Genomic DNA, 25,786 nt, shown 5'->3' with positions numbered 1-25,786 from the left:
AAGGAGCCAGAGAAGATGACTGTATATGGGCACGCATTCCCCTGCGACGGGCTTCTCCCTCCATGGTAAAGAGGCGACTCTCGGGCTGCAGAGCCGGGAGAGATCCGTGCCACGGGGATTCTCGCTGTTGGAAACCCAGAATAAGGCCGTCACCTCAGGGCAGCCCTGCGGAGGGGCAGCGCCGGGCAGGAGAGGCTGAGGCAGGAGAAGGCCTACGAACAGCTGGACAACAAAAATCTTTTAGTAGCTTTTAACCATCGAGCAGATCTCAAGCCCCAGAGTCCTGGTGTCGTGTCGCTCCGGGTCTCCACAAGCACAGAAACCTGGTGGGACAGCAGCGGTCCCGGGGGGCCAGCAGGAGCACAGCTCCCGCTGCAGCTTCTGAGAAGATTCTCAAAACCGAGCTGGGACCACGCGTGGACACGAGCTGGGGATGGGCAGAGCGCAGGGACTATCGCAGCCTATTTGTGACCTCCCGCAGCCGCTGTCCTGCCCGCTCCCATGCCGGCAGCACGGCGAGGGTCCATTGGGGCGGGCAGCCAGGGAACGGCACCGTCCGCCAGTGCAGGGCCTGGAAAGGGCTCACATCCTCTGTCTCAGGTCTGCACGGGAACACAAAGCTGGACCTCCACGTTCAGACTCAGGTTCTCACGGGTGTGTTCGGGAGCAGATGGTTTCCACTGACTTTTGTACGAATTAAGAGTAGAGCGGTGCGTGGGACACGCTGCCTTCGGCAGAGCTCGTCTGGATGGGCGCTAGTTAGGAGAGCGGATCAGCTCCGCAAGTACTCTGCACGGGTCACGTAACACTCCCTTCCTAACAGAACAGTACCATCAGCTGCAAAGGACAACGAATTTAGTCCCTATTTAAATGACACACCATGTTCTTTGGATTATCCCATTTCTTTGCAAACCCCCCCCCAAGCCTCAACTCTCCAACTGTTCGTACCCAAACTAATCCCAGGGCAGGCACAGAACCCTGCACAGCTCGAGCACAGGTCTGCTCTCAGCACCACAGCTGGAACAAAGCTGTTCTAAATTACGTTTTTTCCTCCTTTTTCCAGTTTTTAAGTCAGACCTACTGAAGCCACGCTGAGGTCAGGACGGTGGTTCTGCTCGGAGCTTCCTGGTGCCGTACCAGAACAATTCTCACAGTTACAGGGACACTGACAGATTGGCACATCATGGAATAGGTGCTACAGAAACCACAAAGTTCTTAGAAGCAAAAGATTTCTTCTCCCGCACCCCCCCCCCTCAAAAAATAATCCACTTAATTCACATATTTTCTCTCTATACTCTGTGTGTATATATATATATATTATATATAGACACAACTTCTGGTAAACATTTACAAGATATTGTAAAGAACATTGAAAAGATATATCTCCATTTGCATAACAATACACACTCACGTACTTCAGTACACAAGGACACACAGTAATGTACAATCAATAAATAAATACTTTTTCCCCCCCCCCAGAAGTTATTCAAAAAACACTGCTATTGAGCGGCCCAGAGACACTCCCAGCTAATACAGACAGCAAATATTGTGCAGAATTTCTTGGCTGTTTTTGTTTAAAAACCAAGAAGAGAAAAACAGAAGCTTGAAAGATAAACGTGTCAGCGAACGTTGCTTGATAAGACTGTATTTAAGTTGACCTATCGGTTCCTGCCCCTCGGAAAGGGGAGGACAGAGCATCAGAGAAGGTGACGCAGGCGGACTGTTACCTGTCCTCGGACCCAGAGGGAACAGGAACAGCCTGGGTGGGAGGGCACGAGCTTCTCGCTCCGCTTTGCGGAAAGGTGAGAGATTCACACACGACCCGTCAGATTTGAAATTTAAATGCCTGTGTTTCCTGTGCTACTACAGACCCAGCACTCTTTGGAGATTTAACGCAGAAAATTTGCTTCAAAGAATTTCCTCGATTGTGGATACGCGTTTGCTCGTTGGGATGATGAGAAAGGAAAGGCTCCCCATTGCTCTCACCCCCCGCGGCAGCGCGCTTCCCCAAGGGTCCAGTACACACTACTGTCCCCTGGTTTTTCTGGCCGCAACCTCCGCGTCCCAGTACTGCCGAAAGACCAGCCGATTTCCCCACAAACTCAAACCGCTTTGCCACGCTCTGCAGAACTTTTCTGAAGCAGCAGCTTTCTCTTCCGCAGATTTACATCTGCCCTTTCCTTCTGCAAGCAACATCTGACATGTGCCACAAGTAAATACGAAACACAGTCAGCACAGACACATGTTCCACAGGAGACGGGAAGGGCCCCTTTTCCCTTCTGGCGAGCAGCACGCCAGCAGCAAGAGCAGAGCAGGGCCTTATCTTGCAGAGGGGAGGAGGAGAGCGCACACACATCACGTGGAGGGGGAACACGAATTTTTGCAGCAAAACTTTAGAGAAAATACCCTCACAGAGAGCTACAACCCAGCATCTTCCCTGCTGCTGAAAGCACACATTCACAGCAGCCTTCTGTGGCCACGACAAAGCCCTCCCCGTCTGAACTAGACTACCGACAACCTACGCCTCTCCTTTTCCTTTATTGTTTTTACCTGAGTTGAAAAATGAATCCAAACCCTCCGTAGCGCAGCCTTAGCGTGACGCAGCAGCTCAGCGCTCAGGCCAGCGGCGCTGGAGAGGCACTTCATGCAGCGCGCTCCAGGGGCTGCCAGGCTGGAGAGCCACCGCAGGAAACAGCGGCCACAGAAGTGCATCTTCCAAAAGCAAAGACCACTCGGGGACCTTGGGCGCTTTTCCTCTTCACAGGCATGCGAAAGAAGCCCACCAAGACCTAGCTGGAGACTTTCAGTGGACTTCGGGGGCTTTTGCAGCCAGCCCCAGAAGCACACAGAAAATCTGCAGGCACCAAGGGGATTGTTTGCACTGGCTGGCTTTGAGCAGCTGGTCTTTTAATTAACCGAGGAAGAGACAGGCACCTTCAGAGGGAAAGTCAGGACAGCCACCGAAGTCAGGAGCTCTGACTTGCCTTCTGAGGAGCTCTCCCCCAACAGGGGAACAACAGGGAGACCAGACTCCTACCACAAGCAGCTAGAGTAAGGCAGGTAAGAAAACCTCAAGTCTAGAGTTCCCAGAGGAGGTTCAGACCAGATTTTCCAGTGTTCAGAGAGCATTACGGAGGCTGGATTTTGAAAGAAAAACCCACTGCTGAATTCAGAGCTCTTCTGAAAATCCAGCCAGAGATGAAACTCTTCGTGTGCTCAGCTATCATAGTGACAAACAACATAAAAATCCCAGGGAGAGGACAGAGCCCTACAAAAAAATACTAGAGGGGGATGCTATGCATCAAGGGACAAGATCAAAAGAAGAGGAATTTCTGTGATCAAAGTCCCTCTCTTACTGGCAGAACCTCATGTCAGTAAGAAACTGAGTGCTGGCAGCATCCGTCTTGTCCAGGCTTGCGGGGCTGGCTGGTTTCCCCGGGCCACAGGGGAATGGCTGGCCAAGGAAGGAGCTTTATTTCCTCGCAACAAAGGCTGCGCAGCCCGAGTCGGCCCCGGGGAGGACTGGCAGCTCTTGCTCTCCCAGACCCCGAGCTCTGACCTGGGATGCTGGCAACGGCCTCGGCAGTTGTGGTGGTAACCACACTTGCTGCCCTTCTGCTGCAGCAAGGCGGGGAAGCGACCGCCCGGGTCCTGCTTCCAAAGCAAGTCCTTAGTGATAAAACGCAGCTGTACGGATCTTTGGTTAAGTCACTGAAGAAGGCCGCGAAGATCTGAGCCGGGGCCCCCGGACCTAACACTGAACACAGCACTTGGAGAGCTAAGGGTACTTCCAGTTTAGACAGCGGCATGCGTCCAACTACCTTATTTCCACAGGTGTGGCACTTCGAGAAGAAGGAGAAGGGGAGGAAGCATTGAAGGGGAGTCCCGGCTCTTTGTCTGGATGCCTCGTCTTCCCCGTGTCCTTCATTTGTTCTCGATCAGAGTCTGGACTTTATAGACAAGGTCCCGAGCCAGCTTCAGGATCTGCTTGGTGTTGTGCCGCTCAGCCATTTCTGGAACACAGACAGAAGGAACCCACAAAGTGGTCAGACCCGAGGAGCCCGGCATCCCGAGGAGCGCCCCCAGCCTCACAGCTCTCCCCCTTCTCCGCCGAGCTCCAGGCGGGAGCTGAAGCTGTGAATCCCTGCCCAAGTTCCCAAGCACCATCCCTTGCAGAGACACCTGACTCTGACGAGCCATCATTAACCAACTCATCTCGGGATGATTGCAGGCAGCAGGATGCCCGACCTACGCTCACAGCTCCCTTCGAGCACGGCAAGGTGGGCTGTTGCCAAGGATAGCAGGGTGGCTTCCCCCAGGCACCATCTGACCTCCTCAGAGCCTGATGGTTCAGGGGCAAGGTCCCTTTACCATCATGTTCCAACTGTCACGGCTCTGCTTGTTCTAAACATTTACCAGTCTATAGTCAGACAGACGCGTGCTGTCTACATCTGAGCCGCTGCCACAAATTCAGCCCAACAGAACACAAAAACTGTACCGTTGAAAAACTTGATGATGTCTGTAAAATCCATGTTGTTCTCCAAGATTATGTCCCGGTACATTTCCACCAAAGCCAGAGCAATGAAGAGGACATAGTGTGCAGAGGAAACGTGTGCAGCTGCCCAGATGGTCTCCCAGACCGCGAAGACGTCATCATACACCAGCTCTGTTAACAGAGGAAGAAGCCCAGCAGTTACTACAGTAGCCACGGGTTTACAATCATCCTGACTCACAGACTTCACAGCAGCACTGGGAAGACATGCTGGGTGGTTTCTTCCCACAAGAACCTGTTCCAGTTGGAAGCAATAAGTCAGTCATCTGTGGAGAAAAATATTCTGGCCTGCAGCAGGTGGCACAGGCTTCAGGACGCACACGCGGTGGAGGCTCACCAGCAGCTCTGGAACAACAGGTTCTGTAGCTAGACAGAAAAGTCAGCCACAGATCCACCAGGGAACAGCAAAACAGGAACACATGGTAAAAAGTTAGGTTCAAACAACTGAAGTTGCAGAGTGTACTGAGAAGCGTGGAAGCATGGCAGACCTTGCCATTCCTCCCCATTTGCTGGTCTCCGCTGCCTCCCTCCCAGCACACACCTCTCTTGAAGTCCAGGAGAAACCATCGGTAGCAGAAGTAGAAATGAGTGTAATCACCATTCTGGTGCATCAGCTCAAAGAGCTCAGAGTCCAGGATCTGCCAAGAAAAGCAAAAGGAAACTCATCGGTGCACACGAGAGGCACCAGCCATTCCTCTGCCCGCCCTTCTCCATCCCCACCGCTCTCCTACTGCACCACAACATCTTCCACCCAGCTCCTCCCTCCTTTGCAATCCTGGCACGTGTTACTCCCAGGCTGTCTTTACAGCCCCCTGCTCTCCCTCCGGCACCTCACCACTGAAAGCTCCTCTCAGCCCCACCGAGACCCCCGTCCCAAAACCAGCTTTCCCTCTCTGGTTCGAGAGGCTGCTGTACCAGGGCCTCCCTACCTGGATCAGAGATCTCATGTTGGCAAAGTGGGTGTCCATGGCTCCTCCGTGGGGGAAGTTCTGATTCATCCTCTTCATAAGCTCGGTGAAACAGCTGAAAGCCAGAGCCTCTGCGCAGTGAAGAGAGACAGTCACTGCTCGGCTGCACGGACACTGCTGCACCCGCATCACCACATCCCGCCATCCACCCGCAGCAGGAATATCCCCCCCCCGGCTCCACACACACGGTCTGGGGCACGCAGCAGGACCAGCCTCGGAAAGACAGCTCATACTCCAAAAAGTACACGCTGTCCCCAGGTTGGGTTCCTGGGAGTCAGACAGCATCAAGGATAAATGGGATCCTGCCACCAGCTGCTCCACACCTCTGAGCATGGGACTCTCCTGCTGCCAAGGGCCACCACCAGCCCAGCAGATGCCACCACAAGGAGATGGGGAAAGCGGAGCAGAGCCACCTACTCACCATCATCCAAGATGACCAGGAGAGGGGCTAGCAGATCACACATCCCCTGCACATAGCCGATCTCAATGTGCTGCCAGATGTAGCTGTGCGAGAGAGAACACCAAAAGGTGGCCCGGTGAGCCCTTCCCGTGTCACACGTGAGTGTCACAGCTTGCCACCTCGCTTGCTTGCCCGTGCCCTCCATTCCTGGGACGCTGACGTTTCCTACCTGCTGCCACCAACGCACGGTGGCAGGCAGGGTAAATCAGACCTGTTTTATTCTGTTACGCCTGCGCTCCATTCCTCTACGGATGGCCTGTAAATCATTAAGTTGCTGGTAAACCATGCATGGCACGGCCCTGGATCAACACCCCGCAATGGCCATAGCCATGGCCATTGCGGGGTGTTGATCCAGGGCCGTGCCATGGCTATTGCAGGGAAAAGCGAAATCAAAAAGCGCAACAAGGCAGGGTGGTGGGTCAAAGGGCGGCAGAGATTGATAAGAGTTTATTAATTTATCTCTCCTTCTCACCCTTCCCCCTCGATTCATCCTCTTGGCTCTCTCTGCCCGACACCGCCTGCTTCGCCTCCTTGGACCCAGTGTCCCAGGAAGCACCCAGCCCGGCAGAGATATCTTCCCATATTTGGTAGCAAGTCAAAATGCGTTCAGAAAGGACACGGATCCGCTGCTGGCACAAGGGAACAATCTTTTCCACCCTGCCCACTAGTTTTCCATAATCTGCTGTATTGTAGGTCTCATCTACACAGAGATCTCCAACTCCGGCTGACAGATAAAGCGACAGCTCTAATGAAACAGCAGCTTCTCCTCATATTTGCAAGATGAGTAATAATATTTTAGCCTTCGCCACCCCTGAAGCAGCCACAGCTGCTGGGCTGGAGCCGATTTGAGTCGGTGAATGTCACACAACGACCTCTTAGTCACAGGGACTAAGCAAAGAGAATGAGAAACACACCCAGGTATCGCTGTCTCCTGGGTAGGCACTAACCACTAGGTTGCTTCAGGCGCTTCCTCATTAGCACTACAGCTCTGCGGGCTGATCCTCATTAAAACATTTTCCAGACATATTCCAGAGAGCAGGTGGGCTGCGCCGGGTTCAGACCACGAGGCAGCATGCCTGAGCCGCCCCAGGGAACCCTCTGCTTTGGCCAACAACCCAGACACACGGCAGTCACGGGGCAGAGCAGCACAAGGCAGGACAGCCGGACTCCTCGCTCTGGTAACCACGAGGTCCTTGGAGCTTTGGCTCCAGTTCTGGGATGATGACAGGATTTGGGGGAGGAAGTCGAGGAGGCGAAACTCAGCAACCAGAACAAAGTTTGAGGCTCCAGCCTCAAGGCGAATTCGGGGAAACCAGCCACCAGTGTCAGGAGCCTGCTCCCACCCTGACCCCCGCGGCTCCCACCTGCACATGATGTTGCGGAGTTTCTCCAGGTTGGCAGGGGTGAAGTACCAGTAGTTGCGGTCACATCGCTGCACGTCCTTCTCAATGCGGTGCAGGTTCACCGTGTACATGTCCAGTAGCTCTGGCTGCCCAGAACAAAAGCAAAGTTGACTTGTTTCCAAAAAAAAACCCAAAAAGAAAGCTGCAAGGGCAATGGAGCGACAGGGCAGAATTTAGGTGGAAGGTGGAGAGCCCCTGCAGGATTAGCACAGGACAAATGCAGGTAAATAGTGAGGCACCCAGGAAGAACCCACTCAGCAAACAAGGACATACTTACAGAGTAGGTGACACCCGTGGAGGAGATGGCAGATGCTTCGCTGTTGGCCAGATCAGCTACAGCCAGAGAATCCAGCTGCGGGTACAAACTCTCCATCTCCGGCTCCTCAGAGAGGTTACCTTCGCTCTCCACCAAGCTTTGCTTTTCAGCTTCGCTGTCTGCCCAGCTCTCTACCACAGTCAGGGCCACTGTGTCATGATCACGCAGGACCTCTGCCGACCTCTCACCCACGGGGGCCACAAAGTCCACGCTTCCACCGGTGGGAAATTCGCCTTCCAGGGTGTCCTGGCCCTGCAGCTTCTCCTCTCGCTGGGCACCATCCGGGTCCTGTGGGGCCGGCATGTCGGACCCACCGGCCTTTCCCTGAGAGCTGGCCGAGGATTTGTTGGTTTCCAGGGCGCTGTCTTCATTGCTAAAGCTGCGCTCTGAAAATCCCGATGCGATGGAGAAGTTCTGGGAAGAGGGGTGGCCGGAATCAGGGGAACACGTGCCGTTGGGAACCGTCCCGTTAGGCATCTTGCTGGGTTTGCCGTCTTCCAGCTGAGCATCTGCTTCGGTCTGTTCCACTTCATCAACAGATTCAAACACCTGCACAGCACGAGGGGAGAACCACGTGAGAGCGAGCAAACCCCTTGTGTTCAGCAAACCGTTGGGAACGTGGGCATTACGTCCCCAAGAGCTGCATTCAGCAGTGAAACTGCTGAATGCAGCTCTTGGGGACGTAATGCCCACGTTCCCAACGGTGGGGAGAGAAGATGATCTGCTTTATACGTGCAGGGTTCCTACAAGCAACCAGTGGAAGAAAGCTCAGAGGACTTGAGGGCGTTTTAACTTACTAGTGCTGTGCCTGGCTGTGGCTCCACATCTTCGCTCTAACAAGAGACAACCTCAGCCTGAGCATCTAGCTCTCTGTCCCGTTTTAACCAGACTCTCGGAAGAATTTCTGGGGCACAGCCTTCAGCCTTTAGGTTCCCCTGCCTGGATTTGGCAGGTCAGCCTTTGGGCATTTGCACAACTCGGTGCCCACAGTCCCTGCTCCAAAGGACTCCGCTAATATATTGGGCAGAACGTCATTTAACCAGGTTGGTTAAACACATGGTTACTAACATACGGAGCAGCCAAGAGCCCTCAAGTGTGAAGGCCACACGGGGGTTGGTCCTTCGAGCCCGGGCAGAGCAGGCTGGTAATAAAACACGGCCAAGCAGAGCGCAGTTCTGACCTTAGTGGCTCCAGAGGCAGGTTTGCGAGTCATTTACCTCCTCCAACTACCGTTTGCCAGAAATCATGATGGTTATCGACGAGCGATCAGCCCAAGCTGGGACAGACAGCCGTATGCTGTCGGGTGGCCGGTCTCTGAATGAGCAAGAGGGGACAAGGCGCTGCCGCTCACCTGCGTGCTGGAGCTGGAGTCGCTCTGCAGCCGGGCGTGATTCTGTCGGCCAGAGCTGCAGCTCTGAGAAGACTGCAAGAGAAAGGGAAAAGGTCAGTGAAAAGGCAAAAAGCGTGGTGTCTGGAGTGGGGGGAGACTCAAGCCACGCTATCAGAGGTGGGCACATCTACATGTAAAGAACAAGCAGAAAAAGCATCCAATAAATTCTCATATTTTACCCATGAAAGACCTTCACATCACACCAACTCTGCCGTGCGGATTTGTCACACAGCGCAGCACCCTGCCTCAGCCCGCCACTGACATTTACTGCTGGAGAAGATGACAAAAAACCAAGGTCCCGAGCCAACCCAGTTGTTCAAACACTGTATGTTTGGGTCTGAAAGGAATTGCTTTTTTCTGGCCTTCAGAGAGGTCACACTGTCTCCCTGGAGTGCAAATTTCTACAAATCTCTGTCCTAATTTGGCAGCAATGTGGCTCACTCCATCTTAGTTTACATAAACGATGAAGTCACAGGCTATAAAACAATCCCTCCAAGCATATTAATGCTTTTTCCTTTTCTTACAGGACAAATATTGATGTTTTAAGCCAGACTCCGTCAAGGCAGCCCCTCTAAAAGTCAACAGCACCCTTTTCTGGCTTCCAGCTGAAGCACAGAAGGAAGCGTCGGGCTTCGCATCAACCAGTTCAGTGCTCTGCCTGGTGGGTTCCCTCCCAGCAACGAGCCTTTACTTAAGAGCGAGCCCTCCCCGTTATCTGAGCCGTCCCTGCGCCAGGCTTAGCGTAGGGCAGGAGCCCGCGGCTGCTCGCGCTGCACGGGAGCCGGGATGCAGAGAGCATTGCAACGACGGCACACACAAACAATAGGGTTTTAAGAAAACACGGCACTTTCAGAACGGCAGCAGTTGTCGTCCCCACCCTAGTATTGTGGGGCTTTGCTGGGCAGGGCTCTGATGGAGAGAGGAAGGGCGACAGTTTTCCTCCATTACCATGGGAGCATTTTACAACAGGAAATCTCAGGTTGAGATGGGAAAAGGGTGAACCTTTGCATGTATTAGCTCTGCCAGCTCCCCTCCCAGCCCGTGTTCCCACAACAGCCAGACGTGGACGCAAAAGAACCACCACAGCGCAGAAGCTGTGGGGATGGGAACGATTCATGGGGCTTCAGCAGCACCGACGGCGCAGCCACCCTCTGCTCCCCTGCGAGAGCGGTGTCACCCAGCCCCCACACACAGACCCCACTTCGCACTCGCCTTCCCTGCATCTCTCCCTGTACACACACGTAGCCCACGTGGTTGGGGCTGAGCTCATCTCCTTCCAAAAGCATCCACGCGGTTTCCCCAGAGGAAACCAGGCGACGTCTCTAGTGCTGCACCTACTGGACCCTTTTCGGCTTGGCCTCCGTTCTCCTCCGGTACGGCAGCGTGAGGTAGATAATCCAGCACTGCTCGCTCTGCTGTGCCAGGCTGTTCTCCTCCAAAACCCACAGAGAAACATTCCCCAGACTCTGTTCCCAGGACTGCCTTTCCTTTAACAGGCTTTTCCCTCCACACCCTTTGGATCTAACTCCTGACTGCACTGCTAAAAGCCAGTCCCATGGAGCTGGGTGCTGGGACACAGTGTACCGAGGCTGCCCCGAGCCCCACAGGCTCCTTCGCAGCCTGTCCTAGAGCCACCCCACTCCTCCTGCCCACAGGCAGCGGCCCAGGCTGCTCCTGTGCTGAGCCAGTGATGGAAGAGGGAGCCAAGAAGCCTACTGACATGTTTCACAGCCCCTCAGTACCAAAAACATGGTCTTCCTCTCTCCCCCTACTCCAACACTGACTTCCAGGGAGCTAATCCCGATGTGCACCAGGAGTGCAAACTGGGTTATGAAAATGAATATCTCTTGTTCTCTAGAAGTACCCACAAGGAACGTTTCACAGGACTGGTGAGAGCATCTGGATTTGGACACACAGTTCCACAAACGAGCTCTAAGGTCCAGGTTGACCCATCTCCCTCTGCCAAGACCCCCTGCCCTCTCCCTGCTGTCCCTGCCATTCAGGCTCTCTGTACCCAGCGCCCTCACCCAGGGTCACAGATGCAGAGCTGTACGGTGCCGCTGCGGATACTGCGGCTGCAAGAACGAAAGCAAATTTGTTAGACGTTCAATACACCACTCAGGCCGCAGAGCAAAACCTCTCGGTCAGTGCAGTACCACACAGTATGGAAACTGGGGTTGTACTGCAGGAGACACCCGCTCCTGCTGCTAAACACTCCGGAAAAGCAGGCAAAAGAAAGCAGGTAAGAAAGCTCCAATCCTAATTTGCACTGATTACAGTGAGTAATGAAGCGCAGAGGCAGGCAGAGGCAAGAGGAGGAGGGTGAACAAGAACTGTACCTCCATCTCTCCCTGGAGCACAAGCCAACACGGAGCCTGGGTGGGCACAGCCCTTCCCGAGCCCCCGCGCCCTCACCTCATTGCTGATCGTCGAGTCCCTGTGCATCATCCTCTGAATGTGGGAATCCAGACTGGCCCCGGAGGAGCATTTGGCCAGAGCTGCCGCGTGCGACTCCTTCTCCCGCTGCCGGACAATGGCCTCGCAGCCCAGCCACTCGGCCATGGTGTGCTCGTAGCAGGTACGGATCTGGTCATCAGCCTGCAGCGTTTGGAGGGACAGAGAGAGGGTCTTTGAACAGATGCCCGTGGAACAGCCCAGAAACCGGTGCCTCCTCCATCCCACAAACAACCCTGCACAGACAAGTTGAGTGCATGCTTGCGTTAACTATGGCTAGATGGGACATAAAGTCACCCATCTCCGGCACAGTGACAGCCAGAGTGCGGCCCACAAAACCTCGCAAAAACTGGGACAGAAAAATGACCATCCATCTCCTTCCTGCCTTCCAGAGGTGCACAGGGCACCGAACGTGAGCAACCAACAGCTTGGTCCTATCAATTCCTGCTTATGTGAGTCTTTCTCCCACCTCCTATCTACAGCCACAATACAAAGGGGACACAACGCCCAGTGGGTTCACAGGGTGGACTCTGGCATAGACACTTCAAGGTGTGGAATACCCAGGGCACACCGATGGAATACACCGGGCTGCTGAGCTGGCAGCACACCCACACCAACCTCTTTCCTTTCTGCCTCCGTCATCCCAAACTGATAATGGCCCAAAAGGAAGGGCCAGACCGCCTTCCTGATCTCGTGCTGGATCCCGCCATAGTAGATCAGCCGCAGCAGCTCCCGGTCCTCGTAAGTCTGTGGGAAGAGCTCCGAGTCAGTGCAGAGACGCAGCCAGGGCCAGAGCCCATCAGCTGGCAGATACAAGGGCAAGCCCAGCCTGGCCATGCCGCCTTTTAGCACTCAGAGTGCTGCCCAGACACTGATCACCTGCAAACTCGCTGCCCACCCGTTGCAGATGATCTCTCGGGTCTCTGCTTGGGCTTAAGTAGGGCCAGAGACCCCTGCAGGTGAACGTTTTAGGAAACACTGGCTCATCACATCCAGAAAGTGGCCCACCAAAGTCACTCAAGGTCACTGCTGCACCTCTGAGCACCAGCAGCATGTCAGGATTGTGGCACTGGTCACAGCTCTACAGCTATCCTGCCGTAACAGTGTGGTGGGACCCCCCTCAAGACCCCAGTACTGATGGTGACAGACGCTGCTGCAGACAGGCTCTGAACAGAAGCACGTTAAGGAGAGCAGCCTTCGTTTCCTGGCTTCCATATGTTGAAGATTAGGAGCCCTGGGCTCTGTGCAGCCTGGAGCAGGCTCTCTGACTTCTCTTCTCAGGGAACTTCTCAACATGCTTTACCTTATCGTGCTACAACCACTTAAGTGACACTGCCCTGGACATCATAAGCCCACCACAACAAGCACATCCCAAGAGTACGAGCCCTACCGTGCTGTCCTGCAGGTATCTCTGCCATATGTCCACGGTCAGTCCCGAGCTGGCGTTGCAGGGCACATCAGGAGACACAATGTTGTGGTTAACCAGCGCAGATAGGTGGGTTCGCACCGTGGAGAGGTGTCTGCAATAGGCCAGCCCTGCATCAGGCAGAAGCAAACATTCAGCTGGGGAACTCAGGGAGCCACGAGGATGAAGTGCAGGAGAAAGCTCTCATGACTCTGGTCCCTGAAGAAGATCCTCTGACGCCACACTCAGCCTAAGCAGCAAAGCAGGGTGTCCATTGGGACAGGTCAGTATCTCATCGTCTTGTACCACCAGCACTGCTGCTGAAGTCCAAGGGTCAGAGTTCAAACATTTGCTCCCAATCCTGAGCATGTGTACATAGGGCCTTGCATCCAACAAACTGGTCCCGGCACCCTTGGCCACTGCCCTGCTGTCTCTGAAACCACTGCTAGCCCGGAGCCCAGCACCTTATCCCTTGCCCATCACACGTATCGAGGCATCGTGGATGTGACAAGTACTCACAGCCATAGAAGGCCCGGGAGAGGATCTGGTACTTCATATTGTCACACAGGAGCTTCAGCGGAGCTCTGCAAATAAAAACATACTGGATGTGAGGAGGGGAAATGTTCCCATGCGTGCCCTCAGCCCCTGCTTTGATTTGACCATTCCAGCTTTGCCTTCAGAGGTGCACCGCAGGACCTCTGGTCAGGACATGGACACAGAGCAGCCGAGATGTCCCAGATGAGGGGGACAAGCCTCACTTCAGCCCATGGCACCTGCAAATGGTCCCTGGACAACCTAAGTTCTAGTTCAGCCATCCACCTGTAACCCTTATTTCACCTGCATTTCTCAAAGCAGCAGCAGCAGAGCCGTCGTACCTTTCATGGCTGCAGCCGTTGGATGGCCCACCGTCGGAGGAGCCACTCTGAGAGCAGGAGGAGCAGGAGGACTTGCGGGTGCTGGGCTGCCACATGGGAGGCAGGCCAGCACCTGACGTGTCCATCAGGTCCTGGGGCACTGTAAGAGGACAGAGAGGGGAGCATCAGCTCAGGCTGGCACTGCCCAGCATCGGGTGTGCCACGGGAGGTCAACAGAGAGGTAAGTTTTGATTAACAAATGCGGCATCCCACACATCCCAAGGAGACTCCAGCAACCAGGTAGGACCCACACCAGGTAATCACGGCACCAGCACTGGTGAGCTCAGGAGAAAGGAAAGGAAACAAAGAGGATTGATGAGAGAGAGCGAGAACCATCTGCTAATTAACTACAGCGCCTTCAGCAAGGTAATCTTAAACTGCTGAGCGCCCACCAAGGCGGAAAACAAACACCCAACCCAGAGAGACTCGAGAGAAGGGGCTGCAACAGACTGTCACACAGACGAGAAAAAACACGATTGCAATCGACCGCTGTCTAAGGAAGAGTGGATCACTGAAAGGGAAAAGCCCCCAACCCTCAAACATTAGGATCCCACCCAAGATTCAGGGAAAGACAGGAGATAAAGGCTTTGACGAAGACGTTGAGAAGGACAGCAGGAGCATGTAGCTCTTCATGTTGTCACTTGCTAAATCCCTGCTTAAACTCAGCAGTGCTATTGCAGGGGCCTTGGATCCTGCTCAGGCATCGCCCTGCAAACCGGCCGGGCACAGAGCAGCGCGAGGGGAGCGCGCAGCCCCGAGAGCCGAGACGCCCCCACCCTAAGCAGCTCGGCCGATGTCCTGGCCTGGAACAGGCCGTCGTGATGAAGGTGAAGGATGTGGACAAAGATTAATGAAGAATAATCCTATTCACTCCTCCTTGGAAATTAAATCATGGTAGAAATTCCAGCTTCCAGCTGGGACAGGGCTTCCTCACTCACCCTTGGACTCTTCTTGCTTGTGATAATGAATAACTAGCAGAAAAAAAAATAATGTTGAAATATTCCTATTTCCTTCACATTGAGCAGGTGCTGATGGATCAGTGACGGTCAGCAGTGACAGGGGACACCTCTCCAGGAATTGTCAAGTGACAACACAGGCAAGCAGCAGTACCAGACACAAACGACAGCCGCATTACACTGATGCCGAGTGGCCCCCAGAGCAGCAAGGGGAGGTCGGGACGTGATGGGGAGGCTCATAAACCATTTAGGGATCACCACTATCTTGCTTGCAGCTGGAGTCCTCGCGATCTTCCCTCTCACAGCAGTGATGGAGATCACAGACGGAAGGAATGGATGAAAATTACCATTAATGGTAACTAGGGACACAGAGAGAGGACAAGGGCACAAATGAAAGGGGAGAAAGGAAGAATCTGTAGAGAAGAAAGAACTGATGCAGTTCCTCCCCTCTGGGAAGGTCCACAGGAACAGCACAGACTTTAATGATGCCAGCTAAGGAGATTGCAGCAATTCATTTCACAGAAAATAGGGCCCCCAGCATGGAATTTTAAGGGGTAGATCAAAAGCAAGCTACAGAAAAGAGCATCTCTATCTGCTATTTTAGCCTCAATCAGATTTTTATCTGACTCACCGAATTGTGTTAGTCAGCTAAAGGCAGGGAGAACTACGTATAATCTTCACTGATGTTACAGAGGAATCACAGGAGATTCTGTGATTGCCCCCTTCCAGCCTCAAAAATACAGGAACAAGTTTTTGATCAAATTTCACAGCTTTTTAAAAGCACTCCACAAGTCTTCTACTGCACTCTCGGTTTTCCCCCTTATAACGTCATCTACGATGCTCCCAGAGCGCAAAAATTTGTTCTTAGTATCCCACAGAAGAGTGAGGACAAATGTAGGGTCACTTCAGCCAACCACGTTGTTCAGATAATTCACAACCAGACATGAAGAGAGATTTCTGGTTTGGTGAATCCAGCAGCATCCTCTCCCTCGCCCTGTGAGCTATGGAGCGAAGACACACGGGTCAAGCCTGGCAGCACATGGGGAAGGGTGCTGCAACCTCTCCCTTGCGCTGCAGAGGCAACGCTGAGGAACACGGCTGGATTTAATGCAGCACTTGCTGAGTTGGCCTGGTCATAGCAAGAGAAGAATCCCCAGGCTTGTGGTAGTGAAAAGTGACGCCCAAGTGACCAAAGTGAACCTTGTGTGCAAGAATTTTTTTTTCAGCTATTAAGGCAGTCATGGTCTGTTGCGTAACTGCAGAAATGAAGGATTCAGTAGCAAGTGAAAGGTTAAAATGAAAAAAATAAAACCCCAACCCATACATGAAGTTGAATAAAAGGTAGTACAAGGAAAGCTCATTTCTCTGGAACCATTCGCTGGCGCAGATTGCAATGTGCCTGTCACTGCTGCGTCTCTGCCTGCTCATACACCCCGATACAACCCACCCCAAACACTCTCTGCCAACGCACTCACCGAATTCAGACTGCGTCCCTGGGTAGATTATTCTGAAAACGTAATCTGTGGCTTCGTCATCTTCCTTGTCGGACGCAGACTCGGAGGAGCCCTGGGGACTTCGCTTCCTCAGCTTGGGAAACACCTTCCCCTAGGTGAACAAAACCTGCTCTTCACAAGCCACCCCACCACACTGGCCAGCGTGGTGGCTGCCCTGCTTGCCAAACTCCTGCCCAACAAGAGCACGGGCTTTGTCAGCCCGGGCGACATTTGCAGCTTCCCTGTGGAAGCCTTTGGATTAATCTTTCAGTTACGCAGTGAATATATAACCCTGTTTGTGCGCAGGGTATGTACTATCAATGCAGCATGGCCAGGTCCGTGAGAACCAAACCTACCATGCCTCATGGCCAGCACCCCCATACCACATCCCTTCTGACTTGCCCAGAAGGGTCTGTTTAGCTGGTGAAGGACATGAACTAAATCAAATTGCTGTATTTCAAGCCCACCTTCCTTCATGGTTTCGGGAGGTGGATAGTTTAAAATGCAGCAGCCACTGACACCGAGCAGAGCGTCCTCCCCATCACCGCTGCTCTGAGACACTCCAGCAAGAACCTGCAGTGCCGTGGGCTCAGGAACAAGCCCAGTTTCAGGGCACCTACCTTTCCCCGCTGCGACCAGAGGGGTGGATCCAGCTGCCCGTGGGGCAGGAGGCCGTTCTCCAGGCAGGACAGGAACTGCAGTAAGTGCCCTCCTCTGGGGAAGCGCAGCGGGGGCCTCTGAATCCCATCCTGGCTCACCAAGACAACCGTTCCACCGCTGTCTACTATTAGCAACAGTGACAGCAGAGAGAAGACAGACACATGAATGAGGGAAACATTACCAGTCAAAAATGTGGAGGGCAGGCAAGAAAGTTCAGGGAATTGTCTTTCTGGTGTGCAGATTGGATTCTTCCCTAAGTCCATTACTTAGGGAAGAAGTTGTTTGGATTCTTCCCTAAGTCCATTACAAGTCTGGGGCCCTGGAGAAGGCCTGTCTGGGAGATAGCACCCTGGAAAACCACAGAGCATTGCTCCATAGGGAGCACTGCCCAGCCAGGCACCACAGCCAGGAGCTGGTTTAAAGGTTTTCCTAGAAGCATTTACATAGTAGTGACCACGCAGAGCTCTGGACATCTGCCCTGGGGCTGAATCAAAACATCCCCACACAGGGACTCCACAAAGATCTAATGCAGCAAACGCCAGGGTGATAACACCCTCCAGCAGCCCCCCACCCTGGTCTTACCTTGCTGGTGACAGTGCAAATAGACTATCTCCTCCAGGCGAATAGTCATGGCATAGTCCCAGTACACGCTGGAACAGAGAAAGAGAGAAAGCCATGAGCTTCAGGGACGCAAGAGACTCTGCTTCTGTTCACATCAGCTCCAGATCCTGCCTCCAGCTATCCTGGTGCCAGAGGAAGCTACAAAAAGGATGAGGTCCCAGCAGCAGTGCAACTGCCACGAAGCCAGCCCGAGTAAGTGACAACATCCCTCTCAAACCAGTTACTGTCCCTGCTACTACAGCTCCATCGGGGCAAGTCCAGTCCCACCTGCCCTGGGCTGTTTCTCCACCCTCACGTCATTCCCAGACATGGACAACGTGCCCACAGATCCTAGAAATTGCAGGGAGGGATGTGGAGCCCTGCAGAGCTGAGCTCTCTCCTCCGGGCACCCTGGAAAGGACTCCTCGCCCTGCTGCAGTGCTGGGAGAACCCCAGGAAGCTGGTAGGAGCAGCCCCGGAGCCCCAAGGGAACGCGCAGTGCAGTCCGAGCCTGGACTGCTGCTTTGCTGAGCTCCTGTCAAGGGAGGGGAAAATAAACCCTTGCAATTTATGGATTTTTTTCAAAGCTGAAAATAGATTTGGTCCCAGCTGCTTCTGCTGGAGAGCTGCGTTCGCTGAGCACAGGCACCTCAAGGTGACTGAGCAAACGGAGAAAATGCTGGGGAGCTGCTGGTCATCAGGCAGGGCAGAGGGGCAGAGACGCCAGGAGGACGCTGGGGATGGGGATCTCGCCAGGAGACACGTGGCGTCACGCAAGGTTTCATTTCTGTGGAGAGCCTAGCAAGAGCTCTGTGAGGGTGTCAGCGTTTAGTAACATCCTACTGCTTTGCAACAAAGCAATTTCCAGATTCTGAGCAGCATTATCTGTCACTTTACAAAAATAGTGCTTAAAATAAAGGCTCATAAAGACAGTTAAGGATGGGAAGGGGTGTGTAAGAGTCATTCCTTGTAGATTCATACTTACTTTGTCATCTGACTCCTCTCTTCCTTGGTCACGTCTTGACACTGGGAAGTTTTAGAGCTTAGGCTGATGCCCAAGTCAAGAACTCAGAACAGTAGTGTAGAGATGAAAATAGCATTTTAGGGGGAGGGTACCAGGCATAATGGAACGGCCCAGGGGCCAAGAACAAAGGGGAGATGAAAAGAACACAGATAAACAAAACCCAAAAAACTACAATTGATAAGAAACAAAACTGAGAACAAGTTTTGCTGAAGACGACCTTTACCCCACGTCAAAGAATCGGTGTCCTAAACATTCCAGCTTTCCTGAAGTGTTTGCTGGTGGAAAGGGATTTATTTTTTTTCTTTGTTTCATTTTTCAGGCAAATTGGGACCTGGCATGATTCTGTAGTTCGTTAAAATGACGGCAGCTCTCAAGAGAAATGCCAGCAGCCCGAAAGGCAATCCCAGGCAAAAGGGCACAGCAATACACCCCAGCAAACTAAGCAGACTCCAGGCCCCCTGGAGAAATAAGCTCCAGGGATTCCGTCAAATCCAAGGGACTTTGAATACCCACACAGAGGATCAGCAGCAGACTGCACTGGAACAGCACTACAAAACGACACACGCTCTTTTACCAAGGTGTGATTACGTGGGAACTGCTCACGTCCCCCCTCTCTGCAGATACTCTTCGCCTGTTGATGAGCTCCGCAGTTCCCCGGATTAAAATAACCACAATAAACCTGAAAGCACTGCCTCGTGTGTAGAGAGGGCATTCTCCTGAGGAAATCCCCGAGGGCAACAAATGAAACCACGTTGCGTCTTTCAGAACAAGCACCCTCCAGTCCCCTGGCTGAACACTTCCCAGCAACACTACAGCACCTGCCCCCACCTCCTGCAGCCCGCCTCAGGCCTCTTCCCTCTCCCCTCTGCTCTTACAGACTCAAGGATGACTGCTTTGCTCTGCAGTCAGTGGGAAAACTCACTGATGGCCTTGGACACCAGATCCAAACTCCGAACCCGGGGAACATTTGCCTCCCCTCTGCCCCACGTCAGGGTGCACTCGGAGACAGTCACCTCTTCTCATAGTCCAGATCCCCCACGGAGCCATTCATCAGCTGGTTGGGAGTCCACTTCAGCGCCATGATGTCGGCAGTCTGGTGAAGGGACAGATATCCCGGGATTGCCTCCATGTCGTCTCGCTTGAGAAGAGAAACACAGGGAGAGCGTGAGCCGGTGAGAGCAGGCTGGAAGACGCCAGAAGCATGAAGCACCACCTCAGGCTACCTGAGGCTGAGCCATGCCCTGGAGCACGGTCCTGGACCGTAGCACAGCCCTACCTGCTGCCCCCGAGCCCATCCACTCACCAACAGTGAGAAACCCCCAGTGGCCCTGCAAAACCTGCCAGCAGAGACAACAGGACACCTCACCAGCTTGGAAAAGGGCCGAGAGCAGCTGCCCAGCTGAGGCAAACTTAAGAACTCCACTTAAGCAGTTTGCACTTCATTTAATTGACTACAATAAGCATGAAGGGACAGGAGGAAGCATTTTGTGGCCTCTGGTCAGGAAAGGAGCCTATTTCTACTCGGACAGAGAAGTCTTCCATTCAGTTGGGAGGATCCATCATCAGGACCTCAGCAAACAGCCCAGTCACTGCCTTCCCAGAGTCGAAATGAGCCTGTGCTTTTCTCCACCAAAGAGCAACTTGGGATCGAATTACCTGGCGGGGAGCAGAGCAGTACTGCAAAACCCAGATGTCCCAGCAGGTACTTACTGGCTGCACCAGGACGTTGTTCTTGCCGTAGAGGAGCGTGGCTCGGGAATTCTGGTGCAGCGACTCCACGTAGTCCCTGGCAGACAGCGACGGCCGGTCATCCATACTGCCACTCGAATGCCTTTTCTGAATCTGGAAGAGATCCACCTACAAACGTGAGGTCAGCACAGACGCCTCTTGCTTTCAAAAAGCTTCTCCTGAAACCTCATTCCCTCCTCGCTTATACACTTAAGAAAGACCTTACTAGAAATCCTCCCTTTGTGTCCTCTAAGAGGATTCCTGGCTCTGGCCAAGCTTGATTCTGTACTTAGAGAAGCCCCAGGAGTGCGCTTTGTTTGCAATAAACAGAGCAGACTTCAGCTGCCTTTGCTTTTCGATCACACATGCTGTTCCCCAAGGGGGGAAACCCCACGATGCAGCGCTGCCTTGGTCCAGCACGCCTGCAGTCTCCACGGCCCACGTTCCCGGCACTTCTGGCTTGAAGACTTCAAGTAACTGCACTTTTCTACACTCTCTCATCAGAGGGTTTCACAGCCCTTTTGAAGCAAGTGCTGCCTGTGCACCCCAGGAGAAGCACTGCCAAGGGCTGTCCCTCCCAGCCTGGCCACCCCCGACTCACACAGAGCGCCGGGCGCTTGGTGGGCGAGTCCTGGCGACAGTGGGAGCTGTGGATCCGGTGCCTCTGAACCAGCTCGTCAGCCGAGGGGTCTGTCCAGAAGTGGTCAGCCGTCTTCATCTTCGTGTACTCCAGCGCACAGGGCCCCACTGCACAGAGATGAAAATCGCAAACACGAGGAAGTCACCGGTGTTGTTCCGAAGACTGTGGTCTCTGCTCAGATCCCCGGAGCCCAGCGTCTCAGAGCAGGGCTGGTGGGACAGCAGGCAACAAGCAGCAGGCTTAGCGCACATTGCTGCTGCACTGTGTAACAGCGGGGAAGAATTCGGAGGGGTCAGCCAGCCCTGGCACTGAGCAGTAAGCCCCTGCCTGCCTGGCGGTGTGCGTGCCGAGCCCTGCGCTGCAGCACCACGCTGCTTCCCAGAGCCCGGCCTCAGCCCTGGTTCATGCCCATCGATACCACTGAAGCCTGTGCAAGAAAAGGAAACCCCAAGCTCAGCCTTGACACCCTCCTCCTCTATTCACTGCTCAGCAGCTGGGCATCGTGGGGTCTTTATAAGCACTCCTCAGGGCTACCTGTCCGGGGCTATTAAGTTTTCTGAAGCTCTTACTAGAAAACCTTTGCATTTCACATCCCAGATCACAGAACTGGGAGCAGAGGTCTGGAAAGCAAGCGATCGAAGTAAGGCAAGAGGAAAGCGTTACCCAATAAAGATGCAAGAATTGGCCCATCCACGGGATCCATCAGGAGAGCTTCTTTCTCATAGTACTTACTAGAAGAAACAAAAGAGAGCAGAATGCTGTAGCGTTTCAGCCCCCCGGGACTGCAAAATGACAGAGACAGTAGTTTTAAATCACTGTAACGCCCTTCTCTTTCTGTATCACTCCTTGATGGTGAGAGGGCAAGGAGCCCTTAACAGACTGTTTCTGCTAGCTGTGAAATTCCTGGGGAACAGATGCCCTCCTGCAGCACACGGCAAGCATCACCATCTCCTAGCAAAACATCCCGAAGACTGGAGGTGATGCGTCCCCAGGACAGGACACCACAGCACACAGTTTTCAGAAGACAAGGACAACGCGGTCCCCAACACCCAGCTGTCAGCAGAGCAAGGATGGCCTGTCTTTATTTTAGGGAGTGTACAGTGGCCACCAGCAGCAGGGAATCGCTCAGAGTCCCCATGCTGGACACGGAGCAACACAACCAGCCTGTCCCACCCAGGGACTTCTCTGGCCCACCTGGACACAGCTCAGCCAGCAAAGCCTCCAGGACCATCAGAAGGGGCAGATGCTGGTATTGAGTTTGGAGGCGCAAATGGTTGGCCTGTGCCAGCACTCACCTGCTGTTTTCTACCAAGTAATGCACGATTTTATCCAAGACCTTCTCAAAGAGGGCTGTGCGGATCCAGAGGTGCTTGATGGCTTGAGGAGACAGGTTGGGCAGCTTCGGCATCTTGCGCACGTTCTCCGGGATGCCCTGGACTTGATTTCGCCTTTAGACGTAGAAGGCAAAAGACAACAACATCTCATCAGTGAGCGCTGCGGGAGCGCAGGGCACTCACAGCACCTTGTGGGGCACGAGGCCGGGGTTTCAGCGGTGCTGACTGCGGTGGCTGGGGCATGCCCAGGGAACCGTGCGGGGACAGGGCTCTGGAGACTGCTCCCTTCATCTATTCCACCCCTAGGCCAGAAGGCCCACATCTGTATTTGAAAACTGGCTTCAGTAAATAGGTCTCCCACTGTAAACGCACCCTGCAACAAGCCTGTGTCTCAGCAGAGTCCTCCAACCCACACACCTTTTCCAGCGGTGCCTGAGGACAGCAGTTCACAGGCAAGGCGCAACATAAAGATTCCTGCCCCCAGGTGGCTGCACCATCCATCTCCCTGGTTCCTGTCCAAGGATGAGTAAGCCACGCTCAAGCAGAAGCTGAATTACTGCAGGTTCAAGCCCTGCACGTTGAGGCAGACCAAATTTGGTTCCAGTTGGCTTAGTGCACTGGTCCGTAAACTGTGACAGCTCAGGAGCAAACATGCTTAGCTGTTCCTAAGCATGAGACAAGGAGCAAAGGAAGTAAGACCTTGCTCATCCTAGCTTAAACCACAACTGTAACTCACAGCCTCCTAAAAAAACCAACCAGTTCAAAGATATCAAAAGCCCAAGACAGGACTCTGCTCCACTGAAAGAGCAATTCCACCTGCAGAGGCTCAAGTGGGACATTGAGGTCCACAGCCATACCCAAACTACACAACCACAGCGAAACGCAAGCGACCTGTGGGATAACAGCAACGCTGGTGCCTTACGCATTCTCAATGAGCTGCTCCAGGTCTTGCACCTTCTTGCAAAGCTCTTCTGCCAGAGGAAAGCTCTTGCCCACCTTCATAAACAGAGCTGCTATCTTGTTGCTGCGTAGGAATCCTGCCGCCCTCCGCTTCAAGCCGTACAAGACACAGGCTTCCACAGCAGCTGCAACAGAGCACAGTCGTTAGTGAAGCCACAGGAGAACTCGGAGCCCACGTCACAACAGCCAGTCTCCTGCCGTGTCCATGACCTTGCTCCACAGCAGAAACGTCTCCCAAGAGGAAACCAGTGCCATGCTCTATTCCTGCCTGAGCAGACAGGAGATTAGGGAACCCAGATGTCTTCTGACCCAAAGCAGCAGACAGTGGTACAGCTTTTCTGCCCGCAGAGTCATCAGTTCTGCTGACTATACAGAGGCACAATTTCAGTTTTGCAAAACAGAAAAATTGAGGTTGGTGATGTCTATTAGAAGTTTGGCTAATCTGGACAAAAGGGCTAGCTTGATGGAAGTAAACATGAACCAGGGTTGCGCAAAGATGTACGTACTTCAACGGAGAGTTAACTTGTGCCTGTTAAAGTAGATCCAGCGTCTTCCTGAAATCACCTGAGATAGTCAGGCAGCCTAACTTGTCTTGGACTCACTTCTCTGACAAACCAACAGCCTACAGAGACCTTACTAGACTGGTGATGAAATGGGAACGTGCAGCTTTCGGACCACAGAGGTGGTATCCCTGTGCCACCAACAGCGAGCAGTCTGCGCTGACGTGCCAAGCTAGCAGTCTGGATTAGGATTTCTCAGAGTGCTTTGTTCATTCATAAAGCAGAGAGGGAGAAAGGACTTGGACCACTGTGCCTCGCAGCCCTGTGTTCTGAAAACACCAGGATCCGACTCCGCTCCACAATACGCTGAATGCAAACAAATCTATGCTAACGCTGGGAAATCTCAGCATGCACAGAGGTTGCACCCTGATTCCAGGTCCGCACTGGCAGGATCGCTGTTACCAGAGCAGTGATTTTCCCAGCAGAGGAGCCACCAGCTCATGGTGTGGCAGTAATTGCATGGATCAGGAGGTGCCAAGAGCCCGCGCACACGTTGTCACTCAGGTTAAGCCTGTGGGAGTAAACGGTTTATCTGTGGTTTAACAGCTTGAAGCTAAGTGTGGCTGTGCACCGCACAGCGACGCATCTGCCTCTGCTCCCCTGGCTGAAGGGGTCAGAAACCATTTCAGGGGACCAGTTTTGCCTATGGGGCCAGCAGCCCCAGCCAAGCCTGGGACAGAGGGCAGGTTTTTGCAATGTTGTTGGGGAGGGCACTGCCAACAGCGCACCAGACTTGGGGTCCCCCTGCAAGCTCAGCGCACGAGTCCCTCTCCTTTCTCTCCAGTGTGCTCATCAGTCCCGCCACCACCTTTAATCAATGGGCTAGATGGAAGGATAGGATGTAAAACTCCTCAGACGATATATTTTAAGGCAGAGAACACCCCCACCTGGCCTTCAGGAAAATGTCCTCATCAGACATGAGATAACTAACAAGCAAGCGCACGGCATCTTCTCCAGGTAGGATAATTGCTTTGCAATGCAGACAAACAGGCTAACATTCTCCTCCCAGGTTTCTTGAAGACTGTAGGGAAACCAAACAACTCGCTGAAGTTTTCCCTCCGGCCCAGGCTGAGGGATGAGTAAGGCTGGAACAGGAGATTTCACCCCCTGGCCCCCTGTGCTGGGATGATCCAAGTGAGAAGGAGAAAGCTTGTGAGCAAGAGATGGGCACACTGAGGATTTCTAAAGCAGCAGAGGAAATGGGGCGATTTTTTTTTTTTTCCCCACAAAAAAAATCTCAGTGATCACACGAAACATTTTCCAAAAAAACCCCTAAAGGCAATAGAGAACCTGGGGATAAACCACAGTCAACGCCAGCAGCTCCGTCTGGCTTGGGAGATCCTCCCAGCTCGGTGGCGGCTCCTCACAGCTGGTACTCAGCAGTGAAGTCCTCATGCAAGGCTTTGCCTAACTCCCTGCACTGGGCTCTGCCGAAAGGCAGCCTCAGGCACTCACCAGACCACAGCGAGTGCCCAGAAAGCGCCGGCCGCTTGCCCTCTCCTGCCAGGCTCCCTGCCCGGTCCTGCAGCGAGCGGGGAGCCCGGGGAGCCAGCTCTGCCGGCGATGGGAGCCGGCGATGACTCCACAGAAAGACACGCACACGTACAGGCTCCACCGGCAATCTGTTCGTCAGAATCCCCTGGGAGGGCTCAGGATGGATGTCTAGTGTCAAACACAGACTTATTAAACAGGCTGATCAAAGCGCTGGAAAATTACACAGACCCACAGTTCTGCAGGCTATCGATCCGGGTCTGACAACAAGGTTTCTGGCACCCCGGCACCCCTCCTTCCCCAGGAACCCGACGCTGCAGAGCCAGCCACGCTGAGCCTTCCCTGCAGCCGCCCAGCAGATGCTGATTCGCCTCTCGCTTGGAAAGGCATTTTTTCCTACAGCTGAACAACTCTGTGGAGACATTTAAAAAGACATTTCATGCAGACCCATCAACAGCAGCTCCTAGGGCTGAGAGAT

At 53.6% G+C, this 25,786-nt stretch overlaps 1 protein-coding gene across 3 annotated transcripts in view; it reads right to left on the bottom strand.

Annotated features, from left to right (window-relative positions):
* Nucleotides 1–2,549: 2,549 nt before the first annotated feature.
* The window catches only part of SGSM1 (small G protein signaling modulator 1), a 42,352-nt gene continuing 19,115 nt past the window's right edge, over nucleotides 2,550–25,786 (bottom strand). The window contains exons 4-26 of one of the 3 annotated variants that reach the window (XM_074606125.1): nucleotides 23,220–23,382; nucleotides 22,259–22,411; nucleotides 21,627–21,694; nucleotides 20,925–21,070; nucleotides 20,306–20,437; nucleotides 19,609–19,733; nucleotides 17,554–17,621; nucleotides 16,932–17,095; nucleotides 16,294–16,423; nucleotides 14,998–15,177; nucleotides 13,824–13,962; nucleotides 13,468–13,532; nucleotides 12,934–13,079; nucleotides 12,162–12,290; nucleotides 11,505–11,687; nucleotides 9,051–9,122; nucleotides 7,661–8,248; nucleotides 7,345–7,469; nucleotides 5,942–6,024; nucleotides 5,482–5,591; nucleotides 5,094–5,190; nucleotides 4,499–4,666; nucleotides 2,550–4,013 (exon numbers count right to left, since the gene is read on the bottom strand). In XM_074606125.1, the coding sequence (XP_074462226.1) occupies nucleotides 3,925–4,013; nucleotides 4,499–4,666; nucleotides 5,094–5,190; nucleotides 5,482–5,591; nucleotides 5,942–6,024; nucleotides 7,345–7,469; nucleotides 7,661–8,248; nucleotides 9,051–9,122; nucleotides 11,505–11,687; nucleotides 12,162–12,290; nucleotides 12,934–13,079; nucleotides 13,468–13,532; nucleotides 13,824–13,962; nucleotides 14,998–15,177; nucleotides 16,294–16,423; nucleotides 16,932–17,095; nucleotides 17,554–17,621; nucleotides 19,609–19,733; nucleotides 20,306–20,437; nucleotides 20,925–21,070; nucleotides 21,627–21,694; nucleotides 22,259–22,411; nucleotides 23,220–23,382 (3,323 nt within the window). In that variant the 3' untranslated portion in view covers nucleotides 2,550–3,924. The remainder of the gene's footprint in view (nucleotides 4,014–4,498; nucleotides 4,667–5,093; nucleotides 5,191–5,481; nucleotides 5,592–5,941; nucleotides 6,025–7,344; nucleotides 7,470–7,660; nucleotides 8,249–9,050; nucleotides 9,123–11,504; nucleotides 11,688–12,161; nucleotides 12,291–12,933; nucleotides 13,080–13,467; nucleotides 13,533–13,823; nucleotides 13,963–14,997; nucleotides 15,178–16,293; nucleotides 16,424–16,931; nucleotides 17,096–17,553; nucleotides 17,622–19,608; nucleotides 19,734–20,305; nucleotides 20,438–20,924; nucleotides 21,071–21,626; nucleotides 21,695–22,258; nucleotides 22,412–23,219; nucleotides 23,383–25,786) is intronic. The other 2 variants (XM_074606123.1, XM_074606124.1) reach the window with 2 other exon arrangements.

Source organism: Larus michahellis, chromosome 13, assembly GCF_964199755.1.
Source record: "Larus michahellis chromosome 13, bLarMic1.1, whole genome shotgun sequence".
NCBI classification, from domain to species: Eukaryota; Metazoa; Chordata; class Aves; order Charadriiformes; family Laridae; genus Larus; species Larus michahellis.
The sequence above is the reverse complement of the archived record's forward strand: the minus strand, read 5'-3'. Positions and strand labels throughout refer to the sequence as shown.